Here is a 21,306-nt window from a genome sequence, read left to right on the forward strand (position 1 = left end):
TCACAAAATAAATGTACACCGTTCAATTAAGTGCAAGATAAATATATAGATATATAAAAGGTGGCTGTGCTAATTACTCTACTGTTAATTAGTCAGAGCAGCAAATGTTAAAAATTTATTCCGATCACGTTATTAATATTGATGTATAGTAATTTTTTTGGTCATCCAAGTTTTAAATGTTAGTGTGATCCCTGTGTGTTGAAGACATAAAATTCAACAGGAGAGTTGAAAATCAAAACCAAAAAAACATTAACAATTATTATATTAAAACAAAGGGAGAACGCCATCTATGACAATACGAAACTCTTTCTCATGCTTTTATGGAGAATCTACATTTCGTCTAACTGGATTTTGGAAAGTAAAATTCCACAAGTTGTAGCCCTGACTACTTTCATTTACGTACCTTGTATATTAGCGCCATCCACTGGTTAATAGAAGAACATGTCATTTTATTTGTTGAACCTACAGAGGATTATGGCATAAGTATGAGTGTAATTAACTCAAGATAGCGCAATATGTAAAATTGTACCACCACCCAAAAGTTTACCGTTAACTATATTACTGTGGTAATCGCAATTTGAAGTCAATTTTGCAGGGTATTGCATGCTTGAAAATTCATTTTGGTGGCTGAGGTTTTACACAAGTAATGGTGATTTTAAGAAAATACTATTTGCAATTTTCAGCTTTTGGTGGTGGGGCCCCAAGTGATATTTCACAGAAAAAAGGGCCCCAAATCTTTGGTGGTACCAATGGCTGCTACCAATTTCTAATATACAAATACTGTACTCCATTGGTATGCTGTGTGTGTGTGTGTGCGCGTGTGTGTGTGCGTGCGTGTGTGTGCGTGCGTGCGTGTGTGTGTGTGCGTGTGCGTGTGTGTGTGTGTGTGTGTGCTTTTTAAGTGTATTAAGATAACTTAGGATCATATTCATCAATCTATTGAAATATTAGAATCAACCCTTTGAGCAAAAGAATGATAATTCTGTTATCCATCTTAAAAGTTTGATATGATTCATCTTGTAGAGACACACGCTGTATTTATATATTTATTGGCATATTCATTCAATTTAATTATGGCAACAAAGCAGAAAAGAATAGCTTTTCTCTCAAGATGATTCAGTTGTGCTCCTGTCAAAAATATCCTATGACATGTGGGAAGTCATTGTTTCGGAAGAGGGGGAAAAAGAAAATATTTTAAAATGATGAATTCTTTTCAAAGAAGGAGAACACAATATCACATAGCACAAGTAATATGCAGCTGTAAGATATATGTATACACACACACACCCGCACACACACACACACACACACACACACACACACACACACACACACACACACACACACAAAACAAGCGCAACATTTGTACACGCCCTGGATGAAGGCAGTATCTATCTATCTATCTATCTATCTATCTATCTATCTATCTATCTATCTATCTATCTATCTATCTATCTATCTATCTATCTATCTAGCTAGCTAGCTATTGATGAAATTAAACCAAACTTTTAAAAAAATGGGGGTCAATGCAAATTCTACAGTATTTTTGCGTTTGTATTCAACAGGACAAAACGTGAGCACATGAGCTTTTCCATTTGTAACTATTCTTCAAGATGTTTTGTACTAGTGATTAGTCCTCAGTAAAGAGCAAATGCCCATTGAAGTAGCTGTCTCTTGTCAGACCATTGCCACCAAAGTTAGCTATAAGCCATACTTTGTCTCCCCTTTTCAGCTTAATGTATGTGCTTCCACTGGCTGAGATGTAACCTTCCTGCTTGGTGGTAAATGAGTGCAAAATGATTTCTCCGTTACGCATCAGATCCACACTCGCCGCATGCTCAAAGATGGTGCAGGAGAACTGAAATTCATACACTCCTGGATACATGCAAGTAAATATGCCTGTGTTGATGTCATAGCTGTTCTGCCCATTATAGATGACCTCTTGGAAGGGGATAGGAATACCGGGTCTGGGGAAATTATTGCTCAGCCGTACAGAGAAAGCCATTTTCTCAGAGCTAAAGGATCCCGGGGCTCCTGGAGGTCCTGGAAAAGGAAAAACAAAGACAGATAGATAGGCACCTGGAGTTCCTGGAAAAGGAAAAACAGATCGGTAACAACCTTAAAACTGCTGGGTAATTTTTAACCCGCCAGTTTTAAGGGTATACAGGCACCCGTGTGTCATGAAAAGAAAAAACATCAATATGTTTACCTGGAGGTCCAGGGGGTCCAGGATGTCCATATCCTGGAGGTCCAGGAGGTACATATCCTGGAGGTCCGGGAGGTCCATATCCTGGAGGTCCAGGAGGTCCATATCCTGGAGGTCCAGGAGGTCCATATCCTGGAGGTCCAGGAGGTCCATATCCTGGAGGTCCAGGAGGTCCATATCCTGGAGGTCCAGGAGGTCCATAACCTCCAGGTGCCATTCCTGACCAGGGTGACCAGGCTGACCATGCTGTCCAGGGAGCTGGTATCAATCAATGGGTGATAGCAGTCAGTCAAAATCCAATTTTTAGTCAAGCATCTCAAGAGAGTTTTGAAATTACTCCATTCCGATTGCAAAGTATTTACAAAGGTCAGAGAGACAGGCATTTGCAATGAATGTGCAATTGAAATTGTTATTATTCTTTCATAGATAGATAGATCAGAAGGTCCAAGTAACATGTGTGTTTTACACACCTGGATTGGGCTTGGTGCCTGGTATGGTGTCAGGAAATCCATACGCTACAATACATAGGATGATGAAGTCAGTCATTCCACAACACAAAGACAAACGGCAGTCTTTTTCTCAAGCTCAAGCTTTTCCCATGGGACTCACGGGTTTCTTTCCATGGAGTGAGGTCAAACTCCGGGATGTAACGGCAGTCAGTGTAACCGTCACCACGTGGCCGGAACAGGAACGGTTGGTTTGGAATTTCTGTGATGCCAGTGTTGTCACAGATAATGCGAGACATCGACGTCGTCAACAGAGAGGCTCTCTGGGCCCTTGTGAATACTCCATCATTCTCCCACCAAAATCTGGAAAGGAGATATTGTCACCGAATTTGTACGCGAAAGCAGCTTCACGGCATGTATTTGTTCATATCTCTTTACCTGTCTCCCGATCTAGCATTGCGGAATTGAATTGCAATCAGGCAGGCAAACAAGGGTCCAACTCTTCCTCCTTTCACCAGAGGCTCTGTAATTCCTCCGAGCCACGGATCAATGTTATCAGGTGTGCCGTACAGATCCAGAAGCTTCATCGCCAATTCCTTATTTCTCAGCACGTCAGCCAGTTCCTCCAGATTTCTTGGTTGTGACAGACCACAGAACTTGCGCCATTGGTTATATCCTGAGAACATGGGTATAAACCTAATAAAAATCCACTCTTGAGACAACTAACGGTTGTGTATGCTGGAAGAAACAGATACCAGGGAGTCCGTGGTCACGTCCCCGCTGCATATTGAGAGAGGCCAGATCCAGCGCCATCTCAAAAGAGAATCTAAACAGCAAATCTCTCAGCTGATCAGTAATGATGGCATCCTGAACGTTCAACTTGGCCTGCCGACCCACAAGGCCCCTCATGATTGGGTCTATACCACCTGAAACCATTTTTACATGTCCTGTGATCATATGCAAGGGCATGGAGTAGAAGGCAACTGCAGACAGGGACTATACCTTCAAAGACAATCCTCCATGGTGTGTTCAAGGCTGTGTGCAGCAATGGAGAGGGGTACAACGGGTGATCCTCATAGGACGCGTCGAGACGGAAAACAAATGGCTGAATCATCGAGTGGCCGTATCGATAGGCAGCTGTTGCATATACGTTGGAAATTGTGGCGTCGATGAATTTATCGTAGCCAGGGTAGGTAGAGAGCTGCTTCGCTAAAACTTCAGGACCAACAATGTAGCCGATGTAGTCTCTGAATGTAATAATCTATAAGAGACCACAAAGAATGTAAACGGGACAATTCTTCAAACAAGATGATTGTTCATGAGAGGCCAGCTCTAACCTGGAGTTGGGCTCCCACAATCTTGCGGGCTTCCTGGTACAGTCTCTCTCCATTCCAGTCAGGATTTAATTTCGCCAGGGCTCGAGCCAGACGGTTGTGATCACGTAAAAAGAGCGTGTGCAGCGAAGTCAAAATAACGTTCTCGTTGGAACGTTCATCACCTTCAACGTTTACATCAGTTAAAACAGTTGCAATCCAGAATCTCCGAAGGAGAACATAGCAAATGACCTCGTTCAGCCTGTCACTCACCTGCCAAAAAGCAAAGCACTTCCTTGGCATTTTTGTCATTGGTGATGCGAGCTCGGGTTGCACACACATTGGCCATCATCTTGGTAAAGGGTAGCAGTTCTCTGCCGTTGTCAGTAAACTCTTCATTAACCCTCAACAAGCCCAGATCTGTGGTGAGGTCACGGAGCTCCAGAGCTTTTTCGTCATCCGAGCCGTACACCTGACTTCCATCAATGTAGGATGTGAGGGAGTTCAGTTGTTGGCGCACAGTGGCACCGCCAAAGATGGCCCCCGTGGGGCCGGATCCACATGTTGCCGTTGATCGGAAAAAAGGGATGCACTCCTGCTTGCCAAAGCGCGGGCCATTCTTGGGAATCTGCACAGAGGGTGAGATGCGGTGAGTGTGTTTGTGTTTGCGGGTGTGCCGCGTGAGCCAGACGGTTATGGAAGATTACTGACCAAAATAGGGAAGCAAGGCTCGGTGCGCTCACAGCTCTCGTCGCAATCCAGACCGTTGCTGAATGAACGGATTACCGGGGAATGTGGCGCTAAGGTCTGGTCGTGGTCTGTCCATTGTCCAAAGGAGGGCAACAGATGAGTAAAGACTGAGTCGCTCACTATATCGCTGTTGGCTGTGGTCAGGATACGATTGGACACTTCTCTTACCTTCAATGATAAAGATATCATTTCATCAAAGGTAGCAATTTCAACTCTATATGCATTTGCATAGCGTCAGTTGAATTTTACATCGAAGCAGAATTGGATGATCGTACCAAAGGAAGAAGGAAGCCATTGATTTTAATCGGGTCCCATCCTCGGGGCACCGAGATTCCGTCCTGGTACTCAGCCGGAAGCCAGCGTACGAATGGTATGTTAGAGGCTCCCCATCGAGGATTGTGCCTGCAGGCAAGTGGAATTAATCAGGGCCTCATCATGGGTGGTGCTCAATTTAGGGTGTAAAAGCTAAGAAATTCAATCAAACTGGGAAAGGGCCAAAAGCCAGTAAGCAAGAACGACCGTTGTCTTACTCGTTGTTGCAGACGCCACTTATGGTACGAAAGACGTTCAGGTTGGGAATTGTCTTGCAAGAGGGCATGCGCTGTCGAGGTGAGCAGCCTGTCAGTTCTGCAATGAACTCCAGATCTTCCTCAGACAGCAAATCTAGCGACAAAATCATATCAAAATCAGTTATTGATGCTCTACGCCAGGGGTGCCCAAACTTTTTGGACCAAAGATCTACTTTTCGATCAACTAACCTCCCGGGATCTACCCTTACTGGCACGCGCGCGCGCACACACACACGCACACGTACACACACACACACACACACACACACACACCATGATGAGAAACGGCCTGAAACAGAGGCACTTTTTCACGCACTGTTTCAGCCTGTTAACTATCGTAGCTCACACGTACCGTTTTAAAGTGCTTCCCTGGGCCCTCCTAGATTCCTATTCTTTGCTCGTGCCCTCGGTGAATTGTACACGAAGCAAACTCTGAATGAGAATCATGACTATAAAAGATAGAGCGCAACCGCTCTGATCACAAGCTGCAATTGCAGACTGCTGAGCGCTAACAACTTCCGGTGACATAATCACACGCCATCGTAAATTCAAGATTTACCTGCTTTATTTTATTTTTTTAATATTTCTTTGTGAAAATGAGACTGATAGGATGATTAGGGTGCAGCGTACATTAACACAAAATTATATATTACTAACATGTACCAAGACACACAAATGATTGTTTGTTTTCCTACTCGACACTCCGCGGATCTATTTGAGACCTATCTTCGATCTAAAATCGGTTCTCGACCAAACTGAGCGCACTTGAATGCGCCACTTGACTCCTCTTGCTTTCCTTACACGAGGAAGTGTAAGTTCCTTAGGTAGACGAGGAAGTGACGCTTCCTCGTGTAGCATTCCATTGTGAGCAGACATGTTCAATAAAGCGTTTTATTTTTTTTTAAAGAGCGTGGTTTCGGTTTTCGAACAGCCCTCTGGAACGGATTATGGTCGAAAACCGAGGTATGACTGTATATATATATGTTAGAGGCTCCCCATCGAGGATTGTGATAACTGTATATATATATATATATATATATATATATATATATATATATATATACAGTCATACCTCGGTTTTCGACCATAATATACAGTGTATGTATATATACACATATAAGACATTCCAATCTTGGAAAGTCCCAAACACTGAGTCCAGTATTGGCCCGAATATAAGACGGCCCTGATTATAAGACGACCCCCTTTTTCAAGACTCAAGTTTGAAAAAAAACTTTTTGAACACCAAATAATTTTTATGCAGAAAATAATAACGAAACAAATGATTACAACAATATAAAAAAACATGATATTTTGCCTCATTCAAATCTTAATATCATTTAAATATGTAATCTAAAGTGCAATCACATTCGTGAATGAACGGCTTCTGGTTTTTTAAATGTAAATGACATCATACTGTAACTTCTCCTCAGCTGCCGGTTAACCTGGCCGATCTTCGACCCACTTTTCTCCAGATTGTCATTACGTTTCTCCATTTTCTGTTATCTCTTCTATTATTTTCTTCTTTTTTCTTTCATACCGCTATTTTTTATTTTTATTCTTCGTGACAGGGGTTCACTTTGGCCTGGGGAGTCAAGTTCAGCATTCACTTCAATGATATCTGGCACCATCTAGCGTCGTGAATGGGTATGCAGTAATGTCTAGACCCCGAATATAAGACAACCCCCACTTTTTCAGTCTTATTTCAATGCAAAAAACACAATCTTATATTCGCGCCAATACGGTACTGACGAATATTGAGATACTATTTTCACACACCTGTGGCGTTGATGGAACGTCTTTGACGTCTTTCTGCCGACCTTTTGACAATATTCAGTGTGGCGTCCATGTAATCAGCAGATCGGGCCACCTCACGGGTGAGTCCCATAGGTTGCTTGAAAAAGCGCAACACATCCTGAGGTCTGGCTCCATTGCGTCTGACACGATCAAGGCACCTAGAGCACCAAGTGGTCACATTCACAAACAGCGAGTCTCTTGTTCACAACCCTATTGCAGTAATTCTCATTGGGTACACCTGCACAATGTAGGAGCCTGTTTTCGTAAACAGCACACATGCGCTTGATGTAAAAACTGGTGCATATTCATCTTCATGCAAGGGCAAGTCTCGTTTACCCTGTTTGGGAATTTGGAGACCGCATTACGCCTCGCTGGGCGTTCCGGTCGAGCGAAGGCACTTTCTATTACACGCCCACAGGGCACCTGACAATTGGGTGACAGGAGGTAGGCTTTGGATCAACTCAAAGCAAGTGTACGGTAAGTTGTGGCGCAGGTGGTGTAACGCAATTTGCGCGGATTTGATCAAGGCGCAGGCAGACAGATTCTGAGATCTGTGGACATTTGTGTTGGATGTCATCGCATTTCATTCATAAATATGAAAACTAATTGAACTGACTGTCTTTTTTGTTATTATCTTAAAAATGTGATTGACAGCCAGCCCCCACCCGACCCCCAACTGCTAGATAAAACTGTTGTCACACAAGGACACACGATAGCAGTTGCTGTTCAATGTGTTTTGCGCATGCCGATCCCCTGCATGGACTCCAGAGAGTCCTTTCGCCATGTAGACTGCACAGCTCTCCTGTGCTGAATTTAAAGGAAATGACTGGAGCCACATCCACTTGATGGCAAACAAGTCGGCTGTGTTGCCTCTCACAACTGCGCACACACCCCTTCCTACTTGCGCCAGTCTATGTAAAAGCAGCAAAAGAAAGTAAATGAAAAAAAAAGAAAGAAAACAAATAAATTATCCAATTAATCTGATGCATTTATCCAAATAATCTTTATCTAACTATGCCAGCAATGACAGGCAGAACAATTCAGCGCTCTTCCACTAGGTGGCAGAATTCCAGTAACCAGTGCATCCATATTTGTCATGTTTCGGTTTGGGACCAACAGGGGGAGCCCTACAGTGCCACCTGTTGGTCCCAAACCGAAACATGACAGTCTACCACCACCGTGCAACGTGACAATATTGACATTTATGCAACGGAATAATAGTTTGCACTCAGAAATCAGTAAGTAAATTTGTGGGTAAATTGAGACAAGGTCGTGTATTTCAGTATAGTCTACATTTGTGACATTCTTTTTAATGACGTGCCGTAAGATTTTAGGCTCATTAAATTTGGGAGAAATTTCCCTCCACTGCTTGTCCTCATTTGGGTTGCCAGTTTTCTTGAAGTCAGGAACGAAGCCACGAACCAAAACAGTTGTAGAGGGCCAAGCAAATACGTTTACTCCCTAAACCGAGTCAAATATTAATTTCATGTATTTACCTCTCTGAGCTCATCCGGCCCTATATACCTGCCCGGCGCCTCAGGTCTGCGGACCTGACATTATTAGAAGTACCAAGAACTAAACTGAGGCTCAGAGGGGATGGAGCCTTTTCTGTTGCTGGTCCCTCTCTCTGGAATGAGCTCCCAGTGAACATTCGGCAAGCCTCCTCGCTGCCCATCTTCAAAACCCTCCTCAAAACTCACCTGTATTCTTTGGCATTTGACTCAGCATGACTTGGATTTGTTCTTGGTTTTACTGTTTGTTGCTTTCTACCGTCTTTATTACCAATTTGTTTTACTGTTTATTGTATATGTTAAATTGCTCCATGTACAACACTTTGTATGGAGCCATGGCTGTTTGAAAGTGCTCTATAAATACTGTTGACTTGACTTGACATATCGCAACAAATTGTCTTGGATGGCTTGAGCCTAGGTTTGCCCCGAGGACGACTGTGAAGCATATGTACTAGGCCACAAGATGCCAAAGAGTTGTTTTTACTTAAAGAAATGTTTTGTTCTGCCCCCTTGTTGCCAAACATTATGACAAAGAATTTTTTAAAAAAAACTCAATTAACATGAGTTTGCAGCTCTATTGAACCCTAATATTTGTTTTTTCATCAAAACAATGGCTAGTTAGCGTTCAACATTTCTCGGCTCCAGTACAAAAAAATCCTTTCATCCAATCTATGAACTTACTCTTGTCTTGAGTATTCATATGCCGAGTCCACCTTAGTGATGGCGGCGTTGACAGCCTGTTCAAGGCTCGCCCTGCTCAGAAATTCTGGAAGCAAATACAGAAATATAATCAAAACTAATCTGTTGAACATATCAAATCATATACGATTAAATGTGTGTGAGCAAGCTGTACTTACGGGCATTCACCTGCCACTGCGCGCAAAGCGCTGCAAGCAGCAGGCACGCACCCCGAAACATCTCTGGTGAGGAGAAAAAAAGGGGTGGGGGAGACACCACGTCAAACTCATAGAATTAAAGCTAATACGATTAAATAACAATGCCAAATAAAAATGAATAAAACGTTTCTTTTTTGTTTGCTTGTTTGTTTAAGGTTTAGGTATCGTAAGTGACCTGTAAGGAAGTAGCTCCAAGATGTTTAAATCAGCAGCGGCAGTCAGTGTACAGTAAGGGAGTTGCCAAGCTCGTAGCTTTTATAAAGGCGCGTCACTGGAAACACTTTTCGTCACCAAGAATTTGGAGCATTTGTTTTCCTTGTTTCTCTTTTGTTTTGTTTTGTTTTTTCTTTGTTCCGCCTTGGGCTCCCGGTTTAACCACTTTAACCAGGGCCGAGATAATTATGAAAAGTATACACATCACAAATCCGCTCATTCGTTTATCGTAATTAGACTGCCCTTTCATTAGGTTATTTTCACGCAATACATAATATTCTTGGGGAGGATTCATGGTTATGATTTTTGGCGGCACGGCGTCGACCGGTTAGCAGGTACACACTTCCAAAAAGCTGGCGACCCTCGTGATTATAAAGCGGTTCAGATCATGCATTGAGGAATGGCCATGATCTTTAAATGTCTGCGCACTATTTGCATAGTCTGAAACGTATTCATTCTGTGACATCGAGTAGGTACTTTTATGCCTACACGTAACGATTGTTACACAAAATATGCATGGACAATGGAGTAAGAAAAAACGTTGACAGGTGATGTCAAACAACTTCCTGGAGAAGCGTTCGTGACAAGACGCGATGCTTGATTAACATTTCTTCCAGTCTTCCACGCCCACACAAAAAACAACATTTGGATTTACTGTACTTAATTCAAACACGTACATCCTTTGCACACGAATAAAATGTGTTAAACTTAGGTCATTTTCACGTGTTTTCCTCAAAAAGAAATAAATGATACATTCATTCATTCATTCATTCATCTGTGTAAAACCTTTTAATCACGTGCAACCGATTATCGAGTACTTTTGTTTTTCGGTGCACGGCACACGCACACGCTGCGCGTGCGCTGGTTCACACGCGTTTGCAATTTTTTTTGCAAATTCTGATAATTTTCTTGTCAGTCATTTGTATTGCACTATTTTATCGATAATTTTAACCGTTATTTTAACAATTTCCATGATGCCGGTTTTTCTTTTTGTCCATTTTGTTGTCAAGTTACAGTAAAAGTTGTGACCTTATATTTTTAATCATTTGAAGTTACCCAGAATATTCATTTGTAAATATGTTTAATGTTTCAGAAGTATTTAGACAACGCAAGAGTTTATCATTTTCTCTCTTCACTCTCTTTCAGCACCTGAACAGATTTGAAATTAAAAAAAAATCAAAATGTGATTGAATTATATCAACTTTCAGCTTTACTTTAAGTGACTTTACAAAATGTGGCATTTAACATATCCGTGAGACACTCATTTCATGGATAGAACACCTTTTCAGAAGCTCAATAAGACATCATTTACTTGTAGTGAAATCCATTGCATCACTGATTAAAGTGTGAAGCCTGCATGACCAAATCATAATTGTGTTGCCTGAAGATACATGCCAGGCCTGCAATGCAACCTTTTTGGTCTTGATCATGCAAGTAAGTGAAAGGCTTGCGCTATTGTCTTGAAATCAGGCCACAGCTGGATTAAGCTTTCGTTACTTTGCAGAGAACTACAACCACAACAATGAATTGTTGAATTAATACATCTCAGTCCATCATAAGTGAGCTCTTGTATTCGGTCTCATTTAATTTAAGTCAGCAGGTTCAATTGCATGCCACCCGGTAGTCAACTGGTTAGCATGTAGGCCTCACAGTGCAGATGTGCAGGTTTCGATCCCAGCTCCGACCTCCCTGTGGGGATTTGGCCTGGGTACTCCGGTTTCCTACCACATTCCAAAAACATGCATGGCAGGTTAATGCACCACTCTAAATTGGTCCTCTGTGTGATTGTGAGTGCAAATGGTTGTTTGTCTCTGTGTGCCCCTTGTGAAGACAAGTGGATCAGAAAATGACTGGATGGAAGGTTCAATGGTTGATGAAAGTACTTCAAGTAATTCTTTGGTGTGGTCAAAAACGTGAAAATAAGAGGGATAACAGGCTAAAACTAATGCCTTAATATGACTAAAGTTATGATAACAGTTACAGAGTACAACTGGCTCGGGTGACCTTCATGAATAGAAATGATTGCTCCAACGTATAGGAAGTGACTCATGTCATATGAAGATAAATAATTTTCCATGACGTTCACTCCCATGAGGATACTCCCCCCATAGGTAGAATTCAGTGGCCATTTTATGCGTTTCAAACTTGGCGAATTCAGTGGAGACTTTGTGATTTAATTTACCTCTTAATGTCAGATTTTACTTGGTGGTAGTTGGTTGGAAGACCCCAAGAGGTAGGGGAGGAGCAGGGTGACTGACCAAGATGTATTTAACAAAAATACACTTGCAGGGTACACTTGAGGAAACTCATACTCAAAAGTCCTGGAAAACCACAGGAAACCAAAAGTAGTAAAAACCTATGACAGAAGACAAAACGTGACAGGGGGCGCACACAGACAACAACAATAACCCAACAAAGACTGACTGAACCCAGGGAACTAAATACAAACGAAGTGACAAGACCACAAGAAACACCTGGACAAGACACAAAGGGTTGAGGGAGAGAGAACAGGTGGAGAGAAAAAGGGTACACGAGGGAATCTAAATCAAATGTAAACTAAACAAAAACATAACAGTACCCCTCCCAGACGTCCCAAAATGACCCAATGGCTTGGCTCGGCGGAAACAGGGCAGGGGCGCGATACTTGCACCGCCGGGAACAGGAACGGGTGGCAGTGAGACCAGGGCCCTGGTCCTGAGGGGTCCAATCTTGGTTGGATCATTCTGTCAAGGTTTTGCATGGTGGTAGGCGGACGACCCCCCCCCCCCCACCACCACCACCACCACACACACACACACACACACACACACACACACACACACACACACAAAAGCATAGAGTAGGAGGGTGGGCTGAACAAAATGTATTTAACAAAAATGCAAACAGGAGTCCACTGGACAAAACTAACTGAAGTACTCAAAGTCTTGAAAACCACAAGGAACCCATCCATCCATCCATTTTCCAAACCGCTTGATCCTCACTTGAGTCGCGGGGGGCGCTGGAGCCTATCCCAGCTGTCTTCGGGCAGTAGGCGGGGGACACCCCGAATCGGTTGCCAGCCAATCGCAGGGCACACAGAGACGAACAACCATCCACGCTCACATTCACACCTAGGGACAATTTAGAGTGTTCAATCAGCCTACCATGCATATTTTTTGGGGAATGTGGGAGGAAACCGGAGCACCCGGAGAAAACCCAAGCAGGCCCGGGGAGAACATGCAAACTCCACACAGGGAGGCCGGAGCTGGAATTGAACCCGGCACCTCTGCACTGTGAAGTCGACGTGCTAACCACTGGACTACCGGGCCGCCCACAAGGAACCCAAATAGCCAAAACCTACGACACAGACACCCACAATGATCCGACCAAGTCTGACAGAACTCAGGGAACTAAATACAAGCAAAGTGACGAGACAACGAGAAACAAAAATGAATACATCATCAAGGGCCAGAGCTGGCTCCGGCTAGCCCAGTGAGCACCAATTTGAAATAAGCAGTCGAAATTCTCATTTTGCGCTTTATAAAAGCACATTAAATAGCAACACTTAGGATAAAATATTTTTAAGATTTTACACAATAAATTGCATTTTAGTCACTCTTTTTTCCTTTAAATTAATTTCACTCGGCTTAAAGCGGAAGCCAAACCCAATTTTCCAATGCTCAGGCTGCTGAAGTCAGAAAACAGCTGAGCCTTGATGACCTGATTGTTATCTGAGCCCTGATCAACTTGTGATGTCTTTTCCATTCAACAGCCAGTGGAAAAATGGCTGCCTGATGAGATGGACAAAAACGGGTGGATTTTACGACTAAACTCATATTCCTCATTCGCAATATTCATCAGAATGTGTTTAGAATAGTGGGGGCAGATGGAATATGTAATCGTATGGACATTTTTGGGATTGACATCCCCTTTAAGCCCGTACTTCATTGAACCGCAAAGGTTTGCACGTATCTGCACATGTAGGGAACGGTTTTGGGGGGTCAGAGTTCATTGAATGCTGAAAACATTCGCCAGACATTTCCTAACAGTTTTCATGGTTGTAGTTTTTCTTGTTGTCATCAAATTTTAAATATATATATATATATATATATATATATATATATATATGTGCCAAATTTTCTTTACAGAAGAGGTACAGAAGAAAAACTGTCTCAGACCATTCAAATTGTTGGCAAACGTCTTTGCAACCTCGAATGAACACTGATGAAAAAAACCAAAACCATTTGTTATATAAGATCCGGCCTTAAAATACGTACTACCTATTCAGAAATACAAAAGTGAAATAGAAACCTATGTACGTGTTTGAAATTGCCCCACTGAAAATATTTAAAGACATGAAAATATTTGCTATAATGCACAATGTGAATTATAAAGCTAAAAATGTGATTGTATTAAAAAAAAGGAAACAAATTCTTCCTTTGTTAGATCTTTCTTTTCTTAGATTTTTTCTTAGATCTTAGATTTTTCTTGTTTAATAACACACTTGCTTCAGGTCCCTCGGATTAACTGGCAAAAAAACGCTGCTCAACATTACAAAGTTGCTCCTCAAACGAAACTAATAAAACTGCTCCACAAAGAAAAAAAAAAAGTCCAACCTCGAAACAAAAAACTCAAACATGCACATACACTTACTGGGAGAAGAAAGTAGGCTGTTGGGGTTAAATTAATACATTTTTATGGAACAAATATGAGAATTGAAGTTGTTGATGTAGGCCAACGCATGTGATAGTAGTTAAAACAGCAAAGTAGGACTTCCTGGAACATTTAGGTCCACCGCGGGTGGACCTAAACGGTATTTGGTTCTGTCAGTTTTGCTTCATCTCTTCGTTGATTGACTGAGTCGAGCCAGAGAAGGAAGAGATCATATCCTGACTGCTTTTTATAAAGTGTTCGATTTATTTTTACTGCTGCATCTGCCATTTGGATGAACTACAACAGGGCTTGACTCCCTCACAGATCAGGTTGTGCAACATGCTTTGGATGTCAGTGAAGAGGAGTCACTCAAGTGGAGCAGGGTTTTGTTTTTTGTTTTTTTAAATGAACCTCAGGCATTGTGTGAACAGTACAGGACTAATCTGAATCAAAAATGGAAATGTTTCCATAATTTGTTTAATATTTACTGATTTACTTGAAACGGGTCATTTTAAGGAACGCATACTCTACATGGTTAGTGGACAAAAGACAAAAGTTATGGTATAGTACAAGCCTTTGAAATAATGTCACCGTGGGTTTTGCTTTGGGTGTGTCTCTGAGAAGATACAAGTGTCTGCATGTGCATACCTTTTTAGCTTCACTTTTGGAAATTGTTCACCTCAAATCACTTTTGTCATGAGGGCCCAAGGTGTAAATTACAACAATTACTCAATCAGGAGCGTTGACGTGAGGCTCCTAAATGTACAGGAATAAAAGAAATACATTATATAGTATATTATCTTGCGACCCAGATTCAGGAACCGAAAACCAGCTGCTGACCGCCATCTGGTTCACAAGGCGTCCTTGGAATCCTTGGACCCATGTACATTTTTGGGGTTGAGCCTGGACCCAGTCTTACGTGACTCAAGTGAATGTCAAACTAGAGAGTGGTAAAATGTTACATCTCCATTGCTTGAAAGCACATCATGTCTCCTAACGTCGAGTTTCTGTTATTGTGTCAACCATCAACCAGGAAATGGAAGTAATTTGAGCTTGAGAGCATCACTCATTCTTTCTGTCTCTTAACTTCTTCCCCTGCGGCACCTGTTGCGGTAAAGATTTGCTCGACAACATACTGAAGTCTCATTTTGAACTTTCCAACCCACACAATTTGACACTTAAGCAACACACCCTTACAACAATAAGATCTTTTTACTGCTTACAAGATTGAAAAAAACACATACAGTATAATGGACAAAAATCATTATCATATAACATGAATCCATCCATTTTCAACACTGCTAATCCTGAACAGGGTCGAGGGGAGCGACTGGATCCGATCCCAGCTGACTGAGCGGAAGTCCTACCCCCACTGGAAACGATTCTGACTTACTGCCGGCAATGTGAACCAAACTCTGACATCGGTGGTATAGTGACCGAACAGCCCGTATCAGGGGGTTCGGTACCCCATACCCTCGAAGCACCCCCCACAGAACTCCCCGAGGGACATGGTCAAACGCCTTCTCCAAATCCACAAAACACATGTAGACTGGTTGGGCGAATTCCCACATACCCTCGAGGACCCTGCTAAGGGTGTAGAGCTGGTCCACTGTTCCACGGCCGGGACGAAAACCACACTGCTCCTCCTCAATCTGAGGCTCGACTTCCTGACGGACCCTCCTCTCCAGCACCCCTGAATAGACCTTACCAGGGAGGGTGAGGAGTGTGATCCCTCTATAGTTGGAACACACCCTCCGGTCCCCCTTTTTAAAAAGAGGGACTACCACCCCAGTCTGCCAATCCAGAGGCACTCTCCCTGTTGACCACGCGATGTTGCAGAGGCGTGTCAACCAGGACAGCCCCACAACATCCAGAGCCCTGAGGAACTCCGGGCGGATCTCATCCACCCCTGGGGCCTTGCCACCGAGGAGCTTTTTAACCACATCGGTGACTTCAGCCACAGAGATAGGAGAGCCCACCTCAGAGTCCCCGGCCTCTGCTTCCTCCAAGGAAGACGTGTTGGTGGAGTAGAGGAGGTCTTCGAAGTACTCTGCCCACCGGTTCACAACGTCCCGAGTCGAAGTCAGCAGCGCCCCATCCCCACTGTACACAGTGTTAGTGGTGCACTGCTTCCCCCTCCTGAGACGTTGTATGGTGGACCAGAATTTCCTCAAAGCCGTCCGAAAGTCGGCTTCCATGGCCTCACCAAACTCTTCCCACGCTCGGGTTTTTGCCTCTGCGACCACCGAAGCTGCGTTTCGCTTGGACAGTCGATACCCGTCAGCTGCCTCTGGGGTCCCACAGGCCATAAAGGCTTGATAGGACTCCTTCTTCAGCTTGACGGCATCCCTTACTGCTGGTGTCCACCAGCGAGTACGGGGGTTGCCGCCACGACAGGCACCAACCACCATACGGCCACAACTCAGATTGGCCGCCTCAACAATAGAGGCACGGAACATGGTCCACTCGGGCTCGATGTCCCCCGCCTCCCCCGGAACATGGGAAAAGCTCTGTCGAAGGTGGGAGTTGAAACTCTTTCTAACAGGGGATTCCGCCAGACGCTCCCAACAAACCCTCACAATACGTTTGGGTCTGCCAGGACGGACCGGCATCTTCCCCCACCATCGGAGCCTACTCACCACCAGGTGGTGATCAGTTGACAGCTCCGCCCCTCTCTTCACCCGAGTGTCCAGAACATGCGGCCGCAAATCCGATGATACAACTACAAAGTCGATTATCGAACTGCGGCCTAGGGTGTCCTGGTGCCAAGTGCACATATGGACACCCTTATGTTTGAACAAGGTATTCGTTATGGACAATCCGTGGCGAGCACAGAAGTCCAATAACAAAACACCACTCGAGTTCTGACCGGGGGGGCCGTTCCTCCCAATCACGCCTCTCCAGGTCTCACTGTCGTTGCCCACGTGAGCATTGAAGTCCCCCAGCAGAACAAGGGAGTCCCCAGCAGGAGTACTCTCCAGCACACCCTCCAAGGACTCCAAAAATGGTGGGTATGCTGAGCTGCTGTTTGGTGCATATGCACAAACAACAGTCAGGACTCGTCCACCCACCCGAAGGCGGAGGGAGGCAACCCTCTCGTCTACCGGTGTGAACCCCAATGTACAGGCACTGAGCCGGGGGGCAATGAGTATGCCCACACCTGCTCTGCGCCTCTTACCGTGAGCAACTCCAGAGTGGAAGAGAGTCCAGCCCCTCTCGAGAGAACTGGTACCAGAACTCAGGCTGTGTGTGGAGGCAAGTCCGACTATATCCAGTCGGAAATTCTCTGCCTCGCACACCAGCTCGGGCTCTTTCCCTGCCAGAGAGGTGACATTCCATGTCCCAAGAGCTAGCTTCTGCAGCCAAGGATCGGACCGCCAGGGTCCCCGCCTTTGGCTGCCGCCCAGCTCACATTGCACCCGACCCCTTTGGCCCCTCTCATGGGTGGTGAGCCCATGGGAAGGGGGACCCACGTTGCCTCTTCGGGCTGTGCCCGGCCGGGCCCCATGGGTGTAGGCCCGGCCACCAGGCGCTTGCCAACGAGCCCCACCTCCAGGCCTGGCTCCAGAGTGGGGCCCCGGTGACCCACGTCCGGGCAAGGGAAACCTTGGTCCATCTATTGTATTCATCATGAGGGTCTATGAGGGTATATTTTCAGTGTGTGTAGATAGATAGATAGAGATAGAGAGATAGAGAGAGAGAGAGAGAGAGATTGCACATGTTGCTGGTTACATGAGCCATAAATGGACCAATACATCTCTTGGTTCCATTTGAATTCATTTTTAAACTACCCTCTTCATTATGCTGTTCACATTTTGACATTGAGAGACTAGCATGAAGGCAAGTGGCCACTGAGCCCATGAGCAGGCCCCAATATAGAGACTGAAAGATTCCCAGAAAGGCATAAAAGGAGGCCCACCTTGGATCAATAGAAGTAAAAACAACCACAACAACACCTGGAGTGAATCTTGCTCTTGAACTCTAACCGTGATTTCTTTGTCTATTTCTAAACACTGCTCGGTACGAAGTTTGTAATTTTGTAACACACAACTCATTGCTTTACACTCAATTTCCAAATGATCAACACACTCCTTGCATACAATGCACATTTGTGACTATTATTTACACTGTTCTGCCAACAGTCTGTCCCTACTGTCACAGGAAAAAACTCCATCCATCCATCCATTTTCTAATTTTCTTATCCTCACAAGGGTCACGGGATAATGCATAAGCCTATCCCAGATGTCTTCGGGCAGTAGGTGGGGTACACCCTGAACTGGTTGCCCGCCAATCGCAGGGCACACAGAGATGAACAACTATCAAAGCTCACACTCACACCTAGGGACTATTTAGAGTGTCCCATTAACCTGCCACGCATGTGTTTGGAATGTGGGAGGAAACCGGAGTTCATGGAGAAAAGCCATGCAGGCCCGGGGAGAACTTGCAAACTTCACACACGGAGGCCGGAGCTGGAATTGAACCCGGTACCTCTGCACTGTGAGGTTGACGCGCTAACCACCGGACCACCAGACGTTACCATAAAGTAACAAAATATAACAGAACACATAAGATAAAACATGGAGAGTCAATCAATCATAACAACTATTCTTGCATACGCCTTGTTGTGTGAAGCAGTTGTCCTTTCACAAGTGGATCAGAAACACCATGCTCAAAACGTGCATGACGTTCCACAAGATGGCTATAAGTTAAATTTGAAAGTAAACCAGAAGCAGTCGCCTCCATTGACGATAAAAGAAATTGGTTCATATCTCCTGTCAATTTTAGATCGGCTTCAATTCCAACCGCCAACTCTCAGTTCCAAATACGCATCTGCACTCCACGCCGACGCTACCCTCGCTACTCATCCTTGGCTCCACCAGCCGTCTATCCAGCCGCAGTAATGCAGTACCTGGATAAAACCCACGCAGGCACGGGCAGAACATGCAAACTCCACACAGGAAGGCCGCAGCCGGGATCGAACCCACAGCCTCTGCACTGTAAGGTCGACGCGCTAACTGGGAGAAACAGGAGAAACCTCTTTTCGGTAATTAGTATTGTTTGCTATCAGCCTGAGAAGTACAAATAAGCCACAAGTAAGCTGTCGGTGGGGTGTACAATTGAGTGAGCAGGAAGAAGGAAGGAAAGACATGGAGGTGAAGAAATAGGAGCAAGGGGAAGAAAAGGACACAAAGGTGAAGGAGGAAGAAGTGTAAGAAATAAAATTACTGATGGCTACATGATGTAGACTGAAAATAACTGGGGGGGAGGAGGTTGACGTGGAAAAACACTATTATGTTTGTTTTGATGTTATAAATATAGTAGACGCACTGAATAAAAAAACTGGAAGGGGAAGTAAACCCCAAAAATGTCTTTGCAATAACATGTTCTATTGCAGTCCAGCCCCACTCGTCTAAACATGGCAATCTGATCAATATTGCACTTGATCAGATGTAAACAGGTGGTTTTAAAGATGAGCAGCGAGGGTACTTGCCGAATGTTCATTGGGAGGTCATTCCACAGAGAGGGACCAGCAACGCTCGACAGCAAGCCCCACCTCCAGTTCACCCGTTCACTCGTGGAATATTCCAAACAGGTGTTTTTGGAGCATTCCCCATGGCCGGTATTTTGTTGCCCAATCTCAACTGTTTTGGAACAAGCATCAAATACAAAATGAAAGAATATTTGTTACATTAAAAAAAAGAGAATAATGTTGATCGTTTGAACAAATATCTTGTCTTTGTAGTGTATTCAGTTGAACATAACTTGAAAAGGATTTGCAGATCATTGTCATCTGTTTTTATGTCTCAAATGATATTCCAACTTAATTCGAATTCTGCTTTCGTTGTCAAATGGAAAAGAATTTGTAAGAATCTCTACCTGCAACCACACCAGATCTCAACCAGCTAAATGGGTTTTTGTCTGACATGTGGTCCCATACCACTATTTGTGCTGAGAATTAACCAACGTCAAAGCCACTTAGGTAAGATGATCAAATGATCATCTTCCTTGTTTCTCAAATTGCTGGCTGCTTTGTTTTCATGTCTTATACATTCATGTGAGTCGCCATGACGCAACTTACACACAGGTTGTAAAACAGACTCAGTGCTATGTCAGGGCTGACTTTCTTGAAGTGTAACCATCTTGACTAAAATTCACTTCAAAATATAAAATAATGAAAACTGGATAAACAAATGCAAAGAGGATTACTGGCTTCGGATTTATCATATGACAAAGTACACAGATGAGAAAAATGATGTCACAAGGCAACATTTCGCTAAGGTTTTTGTACTTTGCGCGCACTGATGCGGCGGAGTAGTTATGAGTCAAATGATGCATCGTCACGCAATTGGTTATTGCCAGAAGAACAATGGAAGTGTTTTTTATAAAGTGTTTAAGCTTATTATTAGCCTATGATGTTCACCTGAAAAGCTCTGAAAGGCAGATGGCGTGACTAATGTTGTCATACATTCTGAAACGTTAAACCTTACATTGTTAAGACCATATTTATTTAGAGCCACACAATTTACAAAATTTGCATCAATAAGATCATTTATATATTTTTTCTCTCTTTTTAAATATGTTGTATTTGCGTGGCGCTGTACAGTTCAGGATGTGCCTTAATTACAGCATGTCTCTTATGTTGTAGGTAAAGCCACCAAACTAGAAAAGTCACTTGCTTTCTTCCTTCACATCTTTTTTGAAAGCAGAGCAAAAACCAAAAAAACAACCTTCAGGCAAAGGAAATACTTCATTCATTTATGTCTGGTAACCATATATATTACAATAGATTTCAATAGATCATTTGAATTCATTCATGCATGTGTATAACATTTATATTGTTACAAAAATAGTTTATTTTTATAGTAAAAAAACAAAAGATAAGGAAGTCTGCTTGTGTGCCATTTCCGCATACATCCTACCACGTAGTCACACCTTAAAATATTGCTGAACTGAGCTTTGATTTAAAGATAAGGCA

At 43.6% G+C, this 21,306-nt stretch overlaps 1 protein-coding gene and 1 long non-coding RNA gene across 7 annotated transcripts; one reads left to right on the plus strand and one right to left on the minus strand.

The window, feature by feature from the left end:
• Positions 1–811: 811 nt before the first annotated feature.
• LOC127602805 (uncharacterized) lies at positions 812–2,459 on the plus strand. Of its 2 annotated transcripts, XR_007962881.1 has the most exons (3): positions 812–826; positions 903–2,233; positions 2,306–2,459. It is a non-coding gene; the product is annotated as an uncharacterized LOC127602805 (long non-coding RNA). The 2 variants fall into 2 exon arrangements; XR_007962880.1 differs by lacking the exon at positions 812–826 and having other exon boundaries at positions 2,043–2,233; positions 2,282–2,459.
• On the minus strand, positions 1,033–9,784 carry LOC127602802 (eosinophil peroxidase-like). Of its 5 annotated transcripts, none has more exons than XM_052069144.1 (17): positions 9,661–9,784; positions 9,447–9,509; positions 9,271–9,355; positions 7,061–7,236; positions 5,246–5,378; positions 4,991–5,117; positions 4,677–4,883; positions 4,239–4,593; positions 3,990–4,150; positions 3,655–3,913; positions 3,408–3,578; positions 3,091–3,328; positions 2,816–3,015; positions 2,677–2,721; positions 2,306–2,464; positions 2,210–2,233; positions 1,033–2,043 (listed from the first exon to the last, which is right to left on the minus strand). In XM_052069144.1, the coding sequence occupies exons 2-17, from the start codon at positions 9,505–9,507 to the stop codon at positions 1,631–1,633; spliced, it is 2,814 nt and encodes a 937-aa protein (XP_051925104.1). In that variant the 5' UTR covers positions 9,508–9,509; positions 9,661–9,784; the 3' UTR covers positions 1,033–1,630. The 5 variants fall into 5 exon arrangements, with proteins under 5 accessions (XP_051925104.1, XP_051925102.1, XP_051925103.1 ...); XM_052069142.1 differs by having other exon boundaries at positions 2,282–2,464; XM_052069143.1 differs by having other exon boundaries at positions 2,210–2,338; positions 2,411–2,464; positions 9,661–9,777.
• Between the last annotated feature and the right edge of the window lie 11,522 nt (positions 9,785–21,306).

Source organism: Hippocampus zosterae, chromosome 6 (genome assembly GCF_025434085.1).
Source record: "Hippocampus zosterae strain Florida chromosome 6, ASM2543408v3, whole genome shotgun sequence".
Taxonomy (NCBI): Eukaryota; Metazoa; Chordata; class Actinopteri; order Syngnathiformes; family Syngnathidae; genus Hippocampus; species Hippocampus zosterae.